Raw genomic sequence first — 20388 nt, forward strand, 5'->3', positions numbered from 1 at the left:
TGGGCCTTATCAAGGTGGTCCCTCAAAACCTTGGGATGGAAGAGCCACCACTTCTCCAGGATTTGTTCCCCAGGGTTGTGCGCTGCCCGTTCCCTCCCTGGAGACCCAAACTCCCATCCCAGAGGAGACCATCAGATGTCTCCATGGCTCTTGGATGTCCTCCACCAGCTTCTGGATGTCCTCCATCATCTTCTGGATGTCCTCCACCAGCTTCTGGATGTCCTCCACCAGCTTCTGGATGTCCTCCACCAGCTTCTGGATGTCCTCCATCATCTTCTGCTTGTCCTCCACCATCTTCTGCTTGTCCTCCATCAGCTTCTGGATGTCCTCCACCAGCTTCTGGATGTCCTCCATCATCTTCTGCATGTCCTCCACCAGCTTCTGGATGTCCTCCACCAGCTTCTGGATGTCCTCCACCAGCTTCTGCATGTCCTCCATCAGCTTCTGGATGTCCTCCACCAGCTTCTGGATGTCCTCCACCAGCTTCTGCATGTCCTCCACCAGCTTCTGGATGTCCTCCATCAGCTTCTGCATGTCCTCCACCAGCTTCTGGATGTCCTCCACCAGCTTCTGGATGTCCTCCATCATCTTCTGCATGTCCTCCATCATCTTCTGCTTGTCCTCCATCATCTTCTGCATGTCCTCCATCAGCCCCTTCCCCTCCAGGGCTTCCAGAAACCAGGTGATGACACCACCCGTGAGGACAAGTCCCACCTGGAGAACTTCCAAACGTCCCAGAAGATGGAATCGGGTGTCAGCAGGAAGGAGACCCTGGACATGGACCTGGGACAGAGAAACCATCTGGGAAATTCCCTTCTTGTCCACGGGAATCGGTGGAGCGGCAGCAGAAGATTCCTGGAGCACCGGAGAAGGTCCAAACCCAAAGCTGGAGAGCTCCGGGCCCACTTTGGATCTTCAGGCCAGGAGAAGAAGCTGCCACCGTTGGTGACCCCACACCTTCCTCACAAGGTGTGGTGGGAACCTTCTCCGCTCCCCAGAGGTTTCTGTCCTGGTGGTCCTCGACCTCAGGGACGCCACGGTGGTGGGACACCAACAACGGTTCCCCGGAGAAGCTGTGGAATTGTCCAAGGCCAGGTTGGACAGGGCTTGGAGAAACCTGAGATCATGGAAGGTGTCCCTGGCCATGGGAACGGGAGGACCTTGAAGGTCCCTTCCCACCCAACCTCTTCTTCCATGGTCACGGCTGTGGTTGTCACCACGGAGTGTCCCCACACCCAGGTGCATCCCAGCCCCACCCGGGTGCCTCCAGGACCTTCTCCCTTGAGGATTCCCGAGTCCCTGAGGTGGCACCTCCAGGACCTTCTCCATTGAGGGTTCCTGAGGTGGCACCTCCAGGACCTTCTCCCTTGAGGATTCCCAAGTTCCTGAGGTGGCACCTCCAGGACCTTCATTCTTAGAAATACCTGAGTTCCTGAGGTGGCACCTCCAGGACCTTCTCCCTTGAGCATTCCCAAGTTCCTGAGGTGGCACCTCCAGGACCTTCTCCATTGAGGGTTCCTGAGGTGGCACCTCCAGGACCTTCTCCCTTGAGGGTTCCCCAGTTCCTGAGGTGGCACCTCCAGGACCTTCTCCCTTGAGCATTCCCAAGTTCCTGAGGTGGCACCTCCAGGACCTTCTCCATTGAGGGTTCCTGAGGTGGCACCTCCAGGACCTTCTCCCTTGAGGATTCCCAGGTTCCTTGATGGATGAAGATCCCGTGTCCCCATCCCACGTCCCCACCATCATCACCATGGTGAAGATGGGAGTGGAGCGATGTCCATGGAGAGATCTCCACGTTGGAACAGGACATTGGAGTGGTTGGACACAAGAACCTTGACTTGTCTGAAGAAGCTCAGTAGAAACCCCATGGACCTTCAGCTGACCAGGTTGGAGGACACAGAAGGACCTTTGGGGTGAGGTGACCTCCATGTGGACACCAGGGCTGGGTTCCTTGAGGGATGAAGGGTTCCCATCCCATGTTCCCACCACCGTCACCATGGTCATGGTGGGAGTGGAGCGATGTCCATGGAGAGATCTCAACATTGGAACAGGATGAGTTGTTGAAGCTCAGTAGAAACCCCATGGACCTTCAGCTGACCAGGTTGGAGGACACAGAAGGACCTTTGGGGTGAGGTGACCTCCATGTGGACACCAGGGCTGGGTTCCTTGATGGATGAAGGGTCCCCATCCCACGTCCCCACCATCATCACCATGGTCATGGTGGGAGTGGAGCGATGTCCATGGAGAGATCTCCACGTTGGAACAGGACATTGGAGTGGTTGGACACAAGAACCTTGACTTGTCTGAAGAAGTTCAGTAGAAACCCCATGGACCTTCAGCTGACCAGGTTGGAGGACACAGAAGGACCTTTGGGGTGAGGTGACCTCCATGTGGACACCAGGGCTGGGTTCCTTGATGGATGAAGGGTCCCCATCCCACGTCCCCACCATCGTCACCATGGTGAAGATGGGAGTGGAGCGATGTCCATGGAGAGATCTCCACACTGGAACAGGACATTGGAGTGGTGGGACACAAGAACCTTGACTTGCTTGAAGAAGCTCAGTGGAAACCCCATGGACCTTCAGCTGACCAGGTTGGAGGACACAGAAGGAACCTGTGGGGTGAGGTGACCTCCACAGGAACACCAGGGCTGGGTTCCTTGATGGATGAAGATCCCATGTCCCCATCCCATGTCCCCACCATTGTCACCATGGTCATGGTGGGAATGGAGCGATGTCCATGGAGAGATCTCCACGTTGGAACAGGACGAGTGGTGGGACACAAGAACCTTGACTTGTTTGAAGAACCAGAAGCTCAGTAGAAACCCCAGGGACCTTCAACTGACCAGGTTGGAGGACACAGAAGGAACCTGTGGGGTGAGGTGACCTCCATGTGGACACCAGGGCTGGGTTCCTTGATGGATGAAGGGTTCCCATCCCACGTCCCCACCACCGTCACCATGGTCATGATGGGAGTGGAGCGATGTCCATGGAGAGATCTCCACACTGGAACAGGACGAGTGGTTGAAGAAGTTCAGTAGAAACCCCATGGACCTTCAGCTGACCAGTTGGAGGACACAGAAGGACCTTTGGGGTGAGGTGACCTCCATGTGGACACCAGGGCTGGGTTCCTTGAGGGATGAAGATCCCGTGTTCCCATCCCACGTCCCCACCACTGTCACCATGGTCATGGTGGGAGTGGAGCGATGTCCATGGAGAGATCTCCACACTGGAACAGGACATTGGAGTGGTGGGACACAAGAACCTTGATGTGTCTGAAGAACCAGAAGCTCAGTAGAAGTTCGGCTGCCAGCAGCTCTGGTGGCTCTTTGGGTGGCTTCCTTGTCCCCCTCCTGGACTTTCCACCTCCTGGGTCTTTCCACCTTCTGCTTTTCTTCTGTTCCTCATCTGAAGCCCAGCCCCAAGGCCGTGGCCGGGCTGGAGTCACCTTGGCCAGGGCCACCGTGGTGGGGACATCAGGGTCACCTCTGCGTGGTCCTTCCCTGCCACGGGTGGTGTCCCCATGGCCTCCAGACCTGGTGGAGCTGGGCTGGACGGGCAGAAGAGAAGATGGAGCCACCTTGGCTGGCTGCAGGACCACGGAGTTGTCCACTATTGTCCATCCCAGTTGTCGCTTGTTGTCCTCCATGGTGGCCACCATCTGCTGAGGTGACACCCACCAGCTGTGATGGTGCCAGCAGGAGAAGGACACCGGGTTCCTCTGGGTCCATCCCAGCTGTCCCTTGTTGGTCTCCTCCGTGGTGGCCACCAGCTTTTGGTGACTCCATCTCCTTGGGGTGACGTCCACCAGCGCCACACAGGTCCACAGAGGTCCTCTGGGTCCTTTTGTCCATCCCAATTGTCCCTTGTTGGTCTCCTCCGTGGTGGCCACCATCTGTTGGTGACCCCACCTCCTGGGGTGACATCCAGAAGCTGTGATGGTGCCAGCAGGAGGAGGACGCTGGGTTCCTCTGGGTCCTTTTGTCCATCCCAGTTGTCCCTTGTTGGTCTCCTCCATGGTGGCCACCATCTGCTGAGGTGGCATCCAGAAGCTGTGATGGAGCCAGCAGGAGGAGGACACTGGGTTCCTCTGGGTCCATCCCAACTGTCCCTTGTTGGTCTCCTCCATGGTGGCCACCATCTGCTGAGGTGGCATCCAGAAGCTGTGATGGAGCCAGCAGGAGGAGGACAGTGGGTTCCTCTGGTCTCCTCCGTGGTGGCCACCAGCTTTTGGTGACTCCACCTCCTGGGGTGACAGCTCCACAGAGGTTCTCTGGGTCCTTTTGTCCATCCCAGTTGTCCCTTGTTGGTCTCCTCCGTGGTGGCCACCATCTGCTGAGGTGACACCCACCAGCTGTGATGGAGCCAGCAGGAGGAGGACACTGGGTTCCTCTGGGTTCCTCTGGGTCCATCCCAGTTGTCCCTTGTTGGTCTCCTCCGTGGTGGCCACCATCTGTTGGTGACCCCACCTGCTGGGGTGACATCCAGAAGCTGTGCTGGTGCCAGCAGGAGGAGGACGCCGGGTTCCTCTGGGTTCCTCTGGGTCCATCCCAACTGTCCCTTGCTGGTCTCCTCCGTGGTGGCCACCATCTGTTGGTGACTCCACCTCCTGGGGTGGCATCCAGAAGCTGTGCTGGTGCCAGCAGGAGGAGGACGCTGGGTTCCTCTGGGTTCCTCCGTGGTGGCCACCATCTGCTGGGGTGACCTCCAGAAGCTGTGCTGGTGCCAGCAGGAGGAGGACGCTGGGTTCCTCTGGGTTCCTCCGTGGTGGCCACCAGCTTTTGGTGACCCCACCTGCTGGGGTGACATCCAGAAGCTGTGATGGAGCCAGCAGGAGGAGGACACTGGGTTCCTCTGGGTTCCTCTGGGTCCATCCCAGTTGTCCCTTGTTGGTCTCCTCCGTGGTGGCCACCATCTGTTGGTGACCCCACCTGCTGGGGTGACATCCAGAAGCTGTGCTGGTGCCAGCAGGAGGAGGACACTGGGTTCCTCTGGTCTCCTCCGTGGTGGCCACCATCTGTTGGTGACCCCACCTGCTGGGGTGACAGCTCCACAGAGGTCCTCTGGGTCCTTCCCACCGGCTGCTCTCCATCTCCTGAGCATCTCCTGTCCCTCAGGACGTTCTGAAGGACCTTCCAGGTTCCTCACGGCTGGGAGGAGCCCCCGCCCTCCTCCCGCGGCCGCTCCCGGAATGTGATTGGCTGCCGGGGGTGGGCGTGTCCCCAGAAGGCGGGAGGAGCCCAAAGCCACGCCCACTCTGTTCCCACCACCACGTTCCACGGCCCGGCTGTCACTCATCCCCGCTGTCCCCGCCCTCCCTCCCTCCTGCGGCCAATCAGGGCCCGGCCCGCCCAGGCGCCGGCCAATCGCGCGGCACCGGCCGGGGTGGGGCTGAGGAGAAGCTCCGGGAGAGGAGGAGGCCGGGGGAAAAGCTCGGAACGGTGCGGGGGGGTGGGATGATTGATTGATTGATTGATTGATTGGTTTGTTCGTTGGTTGGTTGATTGATTGATTGGTTTGTTGGTTGATTGGTGGGTTGATTGATTGATTGATTGGTTTGTTGGTTGATGGTTTGTTGATTGATCTATTGGTTGGTTGATTGATTGATTGAGCTATTGGTTGGTTGATTGGTTTGTTGATTGATCAGTTGATTGATTGATTGATTGAGCTGTTGGTTGGTTGGTTGGTTGGTTGGTTGATTGGTTTGTTGATTGATCAGTTGGTTGATTGATTGATTGATTGATTGATTGAGCTATTGGTTGGTTGGTTGGTTGGTTGATTGGTTTGTTGATTCATCAGTTGGTTGATTGATTGATTGATTGATTGGTTGGTTGATTGATTGAGCCATTGGTTGGTTGGTTGGTTGCCTGATTGATTTATTGGTTGGTTTGTTGGTTGATGGTTTGTTGATTGATCAGTTGGTTGATTGATTGATTGATTGAGCCATTGGTTGGTTGGTTGGTTGGTTGATTGGTTTGTTGATTGATCTATTGGTTGGTTGATTGATTGATTGATTGAGCCATTGGTTGGTCGGTTGCCTGATTGATTTATTGCTTGGTTTGTTGGTTGATGATTTGCTGATTGATTTATCGACTGAGCCATCGCTTGATCGGTTCATTGAACTATTGGCCACTCCATTCCTCTATCAGTCGATCACCCAATCAATCAACCAATCGATCGATCGATCACTTACCCCCCCCCCGTGTCCCGCAGTCGGAGGACCTGGGCGCCTGCGCGCCGTTCGAGGGCGGCCGTGGTTGGTTGGTTGGTTGATTGGTTTGTTGATTGATTGATTGATTGATTGAGCCATTGGTTGGTTGATGGTTTGTTGGTTGATTGATTGATTGATTGAGCCATTGGTTGGTCGGTTGCCTGACTGATTTATTGCTTGGTTTATTGGTTGATGATTTGCTGATCGATTTATCGACTGAGCCATCGCTTGATCGGTTCATTGAACTATTGGCCGCTCCATTCCTCTATCAGTCGATCACCCACCCAACCAATCAACCAATCAATCAACCAATCAATCAATCAATCAATCACTTACTCCCCCCTTTCCTCCCTCCTGTGTCCCGCAGTCGGAGGACCTGGGCGCCTGTGCGCCGTTCGAGGGCGGCCGTGGTTGGTTTGTTGGTTGATTGGTTTGTTGATTGATCAGTTGGTTGATTGGTTGATTGATTGATTGAGCCATTGGTTGGTCGGTTGCCTGATTGATTTATTGCTTGGTTTGTTGGTTGATGATTTGTTGATTGATTTATTGATTGAGCCATTGGTTGGTTGGTTGCCTGATTGATTTATTGGTTGGCTTGTTGCTTGATGGTTTGTTGATTGATCAGTTGGTTGATTGATTGAGGTATTGGTTGGTTGGTTGGTTGGTTGGTTGATTGGTTTGTTGATTGATCTATTGGTTGATTGATTGATTGAGCCATTGGCTGGTTGTCTGATTGATTTATTGCTTGGTTTATTGGTTGATGATTTGCTGATCGATTTATCGACTGAGCCATCGCTTGATCGGTTCATTGAACTATTGGCCACTCCATTCCTCTATCAGTCGATCAATCAATCAATCAATCAATCAATCACTTACCCCCCCCTTTCCCCCCTGTGTCCCGCAGTCGGAGGACCTGGGCGCCTGCGCGCCGTTCGAGGGTGGCCGTGATTGGTTTGTTGGTTGATTGGTTTGTTGATTGGTCAGTTGGTAGATTGGTTTGTTGATTGATCTATTGGTTGATTGGTTGATTGATTGATTGAGCTATTGGTTGGTTGGTTGGTTGGTTGGTTGATGGTTTGTTGATTGATCTATTGTTTGGCTGATTTATTGATTGAGCCATTGGTTGGTTGGTTGATTTCTTGCTTGGTTTGTTGCTTGATGGTTTGCTGATTGATTTATTGATTAAGCCATCCTTTGATCAGTTCATTAAATTATTGGCCACTCCATTTCTCTATCAGTTGACCAACCAATCGATTGATTGATCACTTACTCCCCCCTTTCCCCCCTGTGTCCCGCAGTCGGAGGACCTGGGCGCCTGCGCGCCGTTCGAGGCCGGCCGGCCGGCGGCGCGCGCCATGATGCCGAGCGCCAGCTGCGTCTTCCCGGCGGCGTTCGCGCTGCGCAAGCCCAGCTCGGAGACGGACATCGAGAACTGGGCCTCCAAGCACTTCAACAAGCACACGCAGGGCCTCTTCCGCCGCAAGGTCTCCATCGCCAACATGCTGGCCTGGAGCAGCGAGTCCATCAAGAAGCCCATGATCATGACCAGCGACCGCAGCGTCAAGAAGGAGGCGTGCGAGATCTTCAAGCTGATCCAGATGTACATGGGCGACCGGCGCGCCAAGGCCGACCCGCTCAGCGTGGCGCTGGAGGTGGCCACCAAGGGCTGGAGCGTGCAGGGGCTGCGCGACGAGCTCTACATCCAGCTGTGCCGGCAGACCACCGAGAACTTCCGCTACGAGAGCCTGGCGCGCGGCTGGGAGCTGATGGCCATCTGCCTGGCCTTCTTCCCGCCCACGCCCAAGTTCCACTCCTACCTGGAGGGCTACATCTACCGCCACATGGACCCCGTCAACGACGCCAAAGGTGGGCCGGGAACCGCGGCGTGGTGGGGTCTGGGGAGGGTCTCCATGCTGGGGTGGGTGGGGATTGGAGAGAGATGGGACGGTGGGAGGTGTCCCCATGGATGGGCGTTGGGGTCGCTGCCGGCCCGAAGCATTCCAGGGTTCCGTTGATTTGGTTCCGTTCCTCTTGGAGGAATCTCAATAGCTTTGGGTCCAAAATTCTGTGATTTCATGGTTTCCATCAACATTCCCACCTCCAGATGTTTCTCCTCAAGCATCTTTAGATCCAAAATTCCAGGATTCCGTGGTTTCCACCGTTCCCACCTCCAGATGTTTCATTTCCAGTAGCTTTGGATCCATGATTTCAGTATTTCCATCATTCCCCCCTCCAGATGTTTCTTCTTTGGACCCAGAATTCCAGGATGCCATGGTTCCACCATCATTCCCACCTCCAGATGTTTCCCCTCAATAGCTCTGGATCCACAATTCCAGGATTCCATGGTTTCCATCATTAACATCTCCAGATGTTTCTCCTCAATAGGTTTGGGTCCAAAATTCCATGATCCCATGGTTTCCATCATTAACATCTCCAGATGTTTCTCCTCAATAGCTCTGGGTCCACAATTCCAGGATTCCATGGTTTCCATCATTAACATCTCAAGATGTTTCTCCTCAATAGCTTTGGACCCAAACCATTCCATGGTTCCGTTGATTTGGTTCCGTTCCTCTTGGAGGAATCTCAATAGCTTTGGATCCAAAATTCCAGGATTCCATGGTTTCCATCATTCCCACCTCCAGATGTTTCTCCTCAATAGCTTTGGGTCCAAAATTCCATGATCCCATGGTTTCCATCATTCACATCTCCAGATGTTTCCCCCGAATAGCTCTGGATCCACAATTCCAGGATTCCATGGTTTCCATCATTAACATCTCCAGATGTTTCTCCTCAATACCTTTGGATCCAAAACTCCAGGATTCCATGGTTTCCACCAACATTCCCACCTCCAGATGTTTCTTATTTGGATCCAGAGGTTCAGGATTCCATGGTTCCACCATTCCCACCACCAGATGTTCCTTCTCCAGTAGCTATGGGTCCACAATTCCAGGATTCCATGGTTCCACTGTTCCCACCTCCAGATGTTTCTTCTCAAGTAGCTTTGGACCCACACCATTCCATGATTCCGTTGATTTGGTTCCTTTCCTCTTGGAGGAATCTCAATAGCTTTGGGTCCAAAATTCCATGATCCCATGGTTTCCATCATTCCCACCTCCAGATGTTTCTCCTCAATAGCTTTGGATCCACAATTCCAGGATTCCATGATTTCCATCATTAACATCTCCAGATGTTTCTTCTCAATAGCTTTGGGTCCACAATTCCAGGATTCCATGGTTTCCACCATTCCCACCTCCAGATGTTTCCCCTCAATAGCTCTGGATACACAATTCCAGGATTCCATGGTTTCCATCATTAACATCTCCAGATGTTTCTTCTTTGGACCCAGAATTCCAGGATTCCATGGTTCCACCACCATTCCCATCTCCAGATGTTTCTCCTCAAGCATCTTTAGATCCAGAATTCCAGGATTCCATGGTTTCCCCCATTAACATCTCCAGATGTTTCTCCTCAATAGCTTTGGGTCCAAAATTCCAGGATTCCATGGTTTCCACCATTCCCACCTCCAGATGTTTCTCCTCAAGCATCTTTAGATCCACAATTCCAGGATTCCATGGTTTCCATCATTAACATCTCCAGATGTTCCTTCTCCAGTAGCTTTGGGTCCACAATTCCAGGATTCCATGGTTCCACCATTCCCACCTCCAGATGTTTCTCCTCAAGTAGCTTTGGACCCAAACCATTCCATGGTTCCATTGATTTGGTTCCTTTCCTCTTGGAGGAATCTCAATAGCTTTGGGTCCAAAATTCCATTATCCCATGGTTTCCACCATTCCCGCCTCCAGATGTTTCTCCTCAATAGCTTTGGGCCCAAACCACCCCATGATTCCGTTGATTTGGTTCCTTTCCTCTTGGAGGAATCTCAATAGCTTTGGATCCAAAATTCCAGGATTCCATGGTTTCCACCATTCCCACCTCCAGATGTTTCTCCTCAGTAGCTTTGGATCCACAATTCCATGATCCCATGGTTTCCATCATTAACATCTCCAGATGTTTCTCCTCAATAGCTTTGGGTCCAAAATTCCATGATCCCATGGTTTCCACCATTCCCACCTCCAGATGTTTCTCCTCAGTAGCTATGGGTCCACAATTCCAGGATTCCATGGTTCCACTGTTCCCACCTCCAGATGTTTCTTCTCAAGTAGCTTTGGACCCAAACCTTTCCATGATTCCGTTGATTTGGTTCCTTTCCTCTTGGAGGAATCTCAATAGCTTTGGATCCAAAATTCCAGGATTCCATGGTTTCCACCGTTCCCACCTCCAGATGTTTCTCCTCAATAGCTTTGGATCCACAATTCCAGGATTCCATGGTTTCCATCATTAACATCTCCAGATGTTTCTTCTCAAGTAGCTTTGGACCCAAACCCTTCCATTATTCCATGTCCCAACCCATGGATTTGGTTCCTTTCCTCTTGGAGGAATCTCAATAGCTTTGGGTCCAAAATTCCAGGATTCCATGGTTCCACTGTTCCCACCTCCAGATGTTTCTCCTCAAGTAGCTTTGGACCCAAACCATTCCATGGTTCCGTTGATTTGGTTCCGTTCCTCTTGGAGGAATCTCAATAGCTTTGGATCCAAAATTCCAGGATTCCATGGTTTCCACCGTTCCCACCTCCAGGTGTTTCTTCTCAAGTAGCTTTGGATCCAAACCATCCCATGATTCCATGGTTTCCATCATTCCCACCTCCAGATGTTTCCCCCGAATAGCTCTGGATCCACAATTCCAGGATTCCATGGTTTCCATCATTCCCACCTCCAGATGTTTCTCCTCAGTAGCTTTGGATCCACAATTCCAGGATTCCATGGTTCCACCATTCCCACCTCCAGATGTTTCTCCTCAATAGCTTTGGATCCAAAACTCCAGGATTCCATGGTTTCCACCAACATTCCCACCTCCAGATGTTTCTTATTTGGATCCAGAGGTTCAGGATTCCATGGTTTCCACCGTTCCCACCTCCAGATGTTCCCTCTCCAGTAGCTTTGGGTCCAAAATTCCAGGATTCCATGGTTTCCATCATTAACATCTCCAGATGTTCCTTCTCCAGTAGCTTTGGGTCCACAATTCCAGGATTCCATGGTTTCCCCCATTAACATCTCCAGATGTTTCTCCTCAATAGCTTTGGATCCAAAATTCCAGGATTCCATGGTTTCCTTCATTAACATCTCCAGATGTTTCTCCTCAAGCATCTTTAGATCCAAAATTCCAGGATTCCATGGTTCCACCATCATTCCCACCTCCAGATGTTTCCCCTCAATAGCTCTGGATCCACAATTCCATGATCCCATGGTTTCCACCATTCCCATCTCCAGATGTTTCCCCTCAGTAGCTTTGGTTCCACAATTCCATGATCCCATGGTTTCCACCGTTCCCACCTCCAGATGTTTCCTTCTCCAGTAGCTTTGGATCCATGGTTTCATTATTTCCACCATTCCCACCTCCAGATGTTTCTCCTCAATAGCTCTGGATCCAAAATTCCAGGATTCCATGGTTTCCCTCATGAACATCTCCAGATGTTTCCTCTCGAGAAGCTCTGGGCCCAAATTTGGGGATTTCAGGAGGTCCTCTCCAGCCCTTGGGATTGGTTGTCCCAAACCCTTCACCCCCTGGAGGTCCCCACCACTCGATGTCACCTCCTGGTGGCTCTTGGGTGAGGTGGGATTGGGAATCTTGGAGGATTTTGGGAATTTTTGGATCCCAAATTTCTCCCGGGGGTTTTGAGATGTCCTTCAGCTCCTGGAGGAACATCCATGGGGGACACCAGGAGATGGTCCCACCCCAGGAAGGTGGAGAAGACCCCGATTTTGGATCCCAGGTTTCTCCTGGGGTTCCGAGATGTCCTTCAGCTCCTGGAGGAACATCCATGGGGGGACACCAGGAGAAGGTCCCAGACCCCGAGTTTGGATCCCAGGTTTCTCCCGGGGTTTTGAGGTCTCCTTCAGCTCCTGGAGGAACATCCATGGGGACACCAGGAGATGGTCCCAGACCCCGATTCTGGATCCCAAATTTCTCCTGGGGTTCCGAGATGTCCTTCAGCTCCTGGAGGAACATCCATGGTGGGACACCAGGAGATGGTCCCACCCCAGGAAGGTGGAGAAGACCCCGAGTTTGGATCCCAAATTTCTCCTGGGGTTCCGAGATGTCCTTCAGCTCCTGGAGGAACATCCATGGGGACACCAGGAGAAGGTCCCAGACCCCGATTTTGGATCCCAGGTTTCTCCCGGGGTTTTGAGGTCTCCTTCAGCTCCTGGAGGAACATCCATGGGGACACCAGGAGCTGCTCCCACCCCAGGTGGGTGGAGAAGACCCCGTGGACCTCCCGGGATTGGTCGGGTCGCTCCCGCCAGAGGTGCCAAAGGCGTTTCCCGCCAAAGCCGAAGCTCCGCCCCCAATCCCCTCCCAGCCAATCAGATTTAGGTGTCCTTGTGTGGATTGCTTTCATGGTCAGCGTTGATGCGTTTCCCGCCAAAGCCGAAGCTCCGCCCCCAATCCCCTCCCAGCCAATCAGATCTCGTTGTCTCTGTGTGGATTGGTCTCGTTGTCGGTGTTGATTCGTTTGAATTTGCATTTCGGGTCCATCTCATTTGGTTAAATTTGCATTTTCGTTGTCATTTGAATTGTGGTTTTGGCTTTAATTTTATTTTTGTTTTTTCCTTTTATTTTCAGTTTTAAATAATTTTAATTTTAATTTTAATTTTAATTTTAATTTTAATTTTAGATTTAATTTTAATTTTAATTTTATTTTAATTTCATTTTTAATTCTAATTCTAATTGTAATTGTAATTCTAATTCTAATAAGAATTTTAATTTATTTTATTTTATTTATAATTTTTTCTTTATTATTTTCTTTATAATTTTCTTATAATTTTTCCTGTTCTTAATTTATAATTTAGTTTATGTCTCATTTATATTATTTAATTTTCTTACTTTATTTTCCATATTAATTTATTTCCACGGTATTATCAATTTTCATCTTTATCTTCTCTTAATTATTAATTTTCTTTTTAATGTTTTTAATTATTTTTAATATCTATTTTATTTTTATTTTCATTTTTTATTCCTTTTCCATTAAACTTTGACACTTTTCCAAGGTTTTTAATCTTTGCTTACTTAATTTTGATTTATTAATTTTTAATTTTGATTTATAAATTTATTAAATTTAATTTTTTAAATTTAATTTTATTTACGGATTTTTTTTATTTTTCTGTTTTCATTTTATTTTAATTTTGTGTTTTTATTTTTATTTATTCTCTTTATTCTCGTTCCCATTTTCCTTTCAAATTTTATTTCCATTTTATTTCTTCATTTTCCTTTCAGTTTTTCCTTAAATTCATTTTCTTTTTTTATTTTAATTTAATTTTTATTTCTTTTTTTAATTTCAGTGCTCATTTAATTCTTCCTTTAACTTAATTTAAATTTTTTTTTTTTTAATTTTAAATTTAATTTTATTTTTCGATGTTTTAATTTTATTTTTTCTAATTTTCAATTAAATTTAATTTTTCGATGTTTTGATTTTATTTTTTTTAAATTTTAAATTTAATTTTATTTTTCGATGTTTTAATTTTATTTTTTTTATTTTAAATTTAATTTTATTTTTCGATGTTTTAATTTAAATTTTTTTTAATTTTAAATTTTATTTTATTTTTCGATGTTTTGATTTTTTTTTATTTTAAATTTAATTTTATTTTTTGATGTTGTAACTTCAGTTTGAACTTGAATTGTTAACTTTAATTAATTCCCTGTTTAATTTTATTTTGGTTTTAGATTTTTATTTTATTTTATTGTTATTTTATTGTAATTTCAAATGTTATTTTTGTTTTATATTAGAATTTAATTTCCAGTTTTCTTTTCAGTTTTCATTCCATTTCAAATTTTATTTCATTTCAGGTTTCAAATTTTATTTCCATGTAAATTTTTATTTTCGTGCTGCTTCCCATTTCATTTCAAATTTTCAATTCTAATTTCAATTTCAATTTTTATTTTTCATTTAAAATTCAATTTCAAATTTCCATCTGGCTTCAAATTTTAATTCCAGTTTCATTTATTTCAATTTTTTTTCCTATTTTAATTTCAATCGTAATTTTAATTTAATTTTCTCTCTCCATTTAATTTTAATTTATTTTTAAAATTTAATTTTAAATTTTTTTATTTCAGTTTTTATTTTGATGTTTTCTACATTAATTTCAATTGTAATTTTACATTTCATTGTTAATTTAAAATGTAATTTAATTTTTATTTTAATTTTTATTTCAATTTAATTTTTTAAATTTTGATTTCAATTTATTTTAATTTTAATTTTAATTTTAATTTTAATTTTAATTTTAATTTTAATTTAAGATTCAATTTCAATTTTAATTTAACTTTTTTAATTTTAATTTCAATTAATTTTTCAATTTCAATTTCAACTTTATTATTAATTTTTTTAAAATCTAATTTTAATTTGTTTAATTTTAATTTAAGTTTTAATTTAAATTTAACTTAGTTTTAAATTTAATTTTTTAAATTTTAATTTTAATTTCGATTTAATTTTTTAAATTTTAATTTCGATTTTCATTTAACTTTTTTAATTTTAATTTCAATTTTATTTTCAATTTCAATTTCAATTTCAATTTCAATTTCAATTTCAATTTCATTATTAACTTTATTTGATTTTCAATCTAATTGTAATTTTTTAATTTTAATTTCAATTTCAGTTTTAATTTAAATTTAATTTCTTAAATTTTCATTTTAATTTCAATTTAATTTTTTTATTTTAATTTCATATTTATTTTCAAGCTCAAGTTCAATTTTATTATTAATTTTTTAAATTTTTTAATCTAATTTTAATTTTTTTAATTTTCATTTCGATTTTCGTTTAATTTTTTAAATTTTAATTTCTAGTTTATTTTCAATTTCTATTTTAATTTAAATCTTGTTATTAATTTTATTTTATTTTCAATCTAATTTGAATTTTTAAATTTTCATTTTAATTTCAACTTGAATTTTAATTTTAATTTAAGTTTTAATTTAAACTTAATTCAGTTTTCAATTTCATTTCTTAAATTTTCATTTTAATTTCAATTTAATTTTTTTAAATTTTAATTTCGATTTTCCTTTAATTTATTTAATTTTATTTTCAATTTTATTTTCAATTTCAATTTCAATTTTAATTTTAATTTTAATTTTATTATTAATTTTATTTTATTTTATTTTCAATCTAATTTTAAGTTTTTAATTTTAATTTTAAGTTTAATTTTAATTTTATTTTAACTTTTAATTTAAACTTAATTCAGTTTTCAATTTAATTTTTGAAAATTTTAATTTTAACTTAATTTTTTAAATTTGAATTCCGATTTTCATTTAATTTTTTTTAATTTGAATTTCAATTTTAATTTTAATTTTATTATTAATTTTATTTTATTTCCAATCTAATTTTAATTTTTAATTGTCATTTTATGTTTAATTTTAAGTTTAATTTTAATTTCAATTTTAATTTCAATTTTATTATTAATCTTACTGCATTTTAAATCTAATTTTAATTTTTTAATTTTAATTTTAAGTTTAATTTCAATTTTAACTTTAATTTAACTTTTAATTTAAACCTAATTCAGTTTTCAATTTAATTGTTTAAATTTTCATTTTCATCTCCGTTTCATTATTTTTTCCATTTTCATTTCCATTTCCATTTAATTTTAATTTGGATTTCCGTTTCCGTTTCCGTTTCCGTCCCCGTCCCCGCGTTCCCGTCCCCCCCAGTGTGGCGGCACCTGCGGCTCCTCCTGGCCGGGAGCGCCCAGAGGAAACCAAAACTGCGCAAGAAACCAAAGGCACAGAGCCACGAGAGCCCCGGTAGGGCAGCGCCGGGGGCTCCACAATTCACTCATTAACTAATTAATTCATTAACTGGGGGAAAAATAACGGGCAGCATCGGCTTTGGGGTCGTTTATTTAACAATATTAATGTTATTAGTATTGGTGTTGGGATTAATATTAGCGTTGGTAGTATAAGTATTGCTATTGGTATTGCATTAATTGGGGTAATTAATAACGGGCAGGTAGACTTGGTGTCATTTATTTAATAATATTAATATTATTTGTATTAGTGTTGGTATTATTATTAGCGTAAGTAGTATTAGTACTAGAGAAGTACTAGTATTAGTATTAGTATTAGCATTAGTATTAGTGCTGGTATTGGTATTGGTATTGGTATTCGTATTGCATTAATTGGGGTATTTAATAACGGTCAGGTAGACTTGGTGTCGTTTATTTAATAATATTAATATTATTTGTATGAGTGTTGATATTAATATTAGCCTTAGTAGTATTAGTATTAGAGTTGTATTAGTATTAGTATTAGTATTAGTATTGGTATTGGCATTGGTATTGGTATAGTATTGGTATTGGTATTGTTATTGGTATTGCATTAATTGGGGTAATTAATAACGGGCAGGTGGACTTGGTGTCGTTTATTTAACAATATTAATGTTATTAGTATTGGTGTTGGGATTAATATTAGCGTTAGGAGTATAAGCATTGGTGTTGGTGTTGCTAATGGTATTGCATTAATTGGGGTAATTAATAATGGGCAGGTAGACTTGGTGTCATTTATTTAATAATAATATTAGTAGTAGTATTAGCGGTGGTATTAATATTAGCGTAAGTAGTATTAGTATTAGAGTAGTGTTAGTATTGGTATCGTTATTAGTATTAGTATTGGTATTACTATAAGTATGGCATTAATTGGGGTAATTAATAACAGTCACGTAGACTTGGTGTCATTTATTTAATAATATTCATATTATTAGTATTAGTGTTGATATTAATATTGGGGTTAGTAGTATTAGCATTAGTATTGGTATTGGTATAATATTGGTATTAGTATTGCATTAATTGGGGTAATTCGTAACAGTCAGGCAGACTTGGTGTCATTTATTTAATAATATTAATATTATTTGTATGAGGGTTGATATTAATATTAGCCTCAGTAGTATTAGTATTAGAGTAGTATTGGTATTGGTATTGGTATTGCATTAATTGGGGTAATTAATAACAGTCAGTAGACTTGGTGTCATTAATTTAATAATATTATATTATTAGTATTAGTGTGGATATTATTATTAGCCGTTAGTAGTATTTGCATTGGTATTGGTATAGTATTGGTATTGGTATTGCATTAATTGGGGTAATTAGTAACAGGTAGACTTGGTGTCGTTTATTTAATAATAATATTATTATTAGTATTAGTGCTGGTATTAATATTAGCGTAAGTAGTATTAGTATTAGAGTAGTGTTAGTATTGGTATCGTTATTAGTATTAGTATTGGTATTAGTATTGGTATTAGTATTCATTAATTGGGGTAATTAATAACGGTCACCTAGACTTGGGGTCATTTATTTAACAATATTAATATTATTAGTATTGGTGTTGGGATTAATATTAGCGTTAGGAGTATTGGCATTGGTATTGGCATTGGCATTGGTATTAGTATTGCATTAATTGGGGTAATTAATAATGGTCAGGTAGACTTGATGTCGTTTATTTAATAGTATTAATATCATTAGAATTAGTGTCGGTAATAATGTTAGCGTTACTACTCTTAGCATTAGTATTGGTAATGGCATTGGCATTGGTATTGGTATAGTATTGGTATTGGTATTGCATTAATTGGGGTAATTAGTAACAGTCAGGTAGACTTGGTGTCGTTTATTTAATAATATTAATATTATTTGTATGAGTGTTGATAATAATGTTAGCATTATTAGTATTAGTATTAGTATTAGAATAGCATTAGTATTGGTATTGGAATAAGTATTAATAGTAATAGTGTAGGTATTGGTACTGGTACTAGTATTGGTACTGGTATTAGTATTAGTATTGCATTAATTAGGGTGACTAATAACAGTCTATTAATATTAGCGTTAGTAGTATTAGTATTACAGTGGTATCAGTATTGGTATTGGTATTGGTATTAGTAATAGTAATAGTATTAGTATTAGTATTGGTAATAGTATTGATATTGGTATTGAATTAATTGGAGTAATTAATAATGGCCAGGTAGACTTGGTGTCATTTATTTAATAATATTCATAGTATTACTGTTGATATTAATATTAGCGTTAGTAGTATTGGCATGGGTAAAAGTATTGGTAATAGTATTAGTATTGGTATTGGTATTAGTATTAGTATTGCATTAATTGGGGTAATTAGTAACGGTCAGGTAGACTTGGTGTCGTTTATTTAACAATATTAATATTATTGGTATTAGTGTTGGGATTAATATTAGCGTTAGGAGTATAAGCATTGGTATTGGCATTGGTATTGCATTAATTGGGGTAATTAATAACGGTCAGGTAGACTTGGTGACATTTATTTAATAATATTAATATTATTAGTGTGAGTGTTGATATTAATATTAGCGTTAGTAGTATTAGTATTAGAGAAGTATTAGTATTAGTATGCGTATTCGTATTCGTATTCGTATTCGTATTCGTATTCGTATTCGTATTCGTATTCGTATTCGTATTGCATTAATTGGGGTAATTAGTAACAGTCAGGTAGACTTGGTGTCGTTTATTTAATAATAATAATATTATTGGTGTTACTGCTGGTATTATTATTAGCGTAAGTAGTATTAGTATTAGAGTAGTGTAAGTATTGGTATCGGTATTAGTATTGGTATTAGTATTAGTATTGCATTAATTGGGGTATTTAATAACGGTCAGGTAGACTTGGTGTCGTTTATTTAATAATATTAATATTATTTGTATGAGTGTTGATATTAATATTAGCCTTAGTAGTATTAGTATTAGAGTTGTATTAGTATTAGTATTAGTATTAGTATTAGTATTGGTATTGGCATTGGTATTGGTATAGTATTGGTATTGGTATTGCATTAATTGGGGCAATTAGTAACAGGTAGACTTGGTGTCGTTTATTTAATAATAATATTAGTAGTAGTATTAGCGGTGGTATTAATATTAGCGTAAGTAGTATTAGTATTAGAGTAGTGTTAGTATTGGTATCGTTATTAGTATTAGTATTGGTATTACTATAAGTATGGCATTAATTGGGGTAATTAATAACAGTCACGTAGACTTGGTGTCATTTATTTAATAATATTCATATTATTAGTATTAGTGGTGATATTAATATTGGGGTTAGTAGTATTAGCATTAGTATTGGTATTAGTATTGTATTGGTATTGGTATTGCATTAATTGGGGTAATTCGTAACAGTCAGGCAGACTTGGTGTCCTTTATTTAATAATATTAATATTATTTGTATGAGTGTTGATATTAATATTAGCCTCAGTAGTATTAATATTAGAGTAGTATTGGTATTGGTATTGGTATTGCATTAATTGGGGTAATTAATAACGGGCAGGTAGACTTGGTGTCATTTATTTAATAATATTAATATTATTAGTATGAGTGTTGATATTAATATAAGCCTTAGTAGTATTAGTATTAGAGAAATATTAGTATTTGTATTAGTATTAGTATTAGTATTCGTATTCGTATTCGTATTCGTATTCGTATTCGTATTCGTATTGCATTAATTGGGGTAATTAGTAACAGTCAGGTAGACTTGGTGCCGTTTATTTAATAATAATAATATTATTGGTGTTACTGCTGGTATTATTATTAGCGTAAGTAGTATTAGTATTAGAGTAGTGTAAGTGTTGGTATTGGTATTAGTATTGGTATTAGTATTGGTATTAGTATTGGTATTAGTATTAGTATTGCATTAATTGGGGTAATTAATAACGGTCACCTAGACTTGGTGTCATTTATTTAATAATATTCATATTATTAGTATTAGTGTTGATATTAATATTGAGGTTAGTAGTATTAGCATTAGTATCGGTATTGGTATTTGTATTGGTATTGGTATTGCATTAATTGGGGTAATTAGTAACAGTCAGGTACACTTGGTGTCCTTTATTTAATAATATTAATATTATTTGTATGAGGGTTGATATTAATATTAGCCTCAGTAGTATTAGTATTAGAGTAGTATTGGTATTGGTATTGGTATTGCATTAAGTGGGGTAATTAATAACGATCAGGTAGACTCGGTGTCATCTATTTAATAATATTAATATTATTAGTATGAGTGTTGGTATTAATATTAGCGTTAGGAGTATTAGTATTAGAGTAGTGTTGGTATTGGTATTGGTATTG

At 41.6% G+C, this 20388-nt stretch overlaps 1 protein-coding gene across 1 annotated transcript in view; it reads left to right on the top strand.

Annotated features, from left to right (window-relative positions):
- Positions 1 to 20388, top strand: part of ARHGAP39 (Rho GTPase activating protein 39) — a 259573-nt gene that overhangs the window by 154154 nt on the left and 85031 nt on the right. Inside the window, exons 5-6 of the mRNA XM_063175373.1 lie at positions 7509 to 8076; positions 15962 to 16054. Coding sequence (XP_063031443.1) covers positions 7509 to 8076; positions 15962 to 16054 — 661 coding nt within the window. The remainder of the gene's footprint in view (positions 1 to 7508; positions 8077 to 15961; positions 16055 to 20388) is intronic.

The sequence above is a fragment of the Melospiza melodia genome, chromosome 1, assembly GCF_035770615.1.
Source record: "Melospiza melodia melodia isolate bMelMel2 chromosome 1, bMelMel2.pri, whole genome shotgun sequence".
NCBI classification, from domain to species: Eukaryota; Metazoa; Chordata; class Aves; order Passeriformes; family Passerellidae; genus Melospiza; species Melospiza melodia.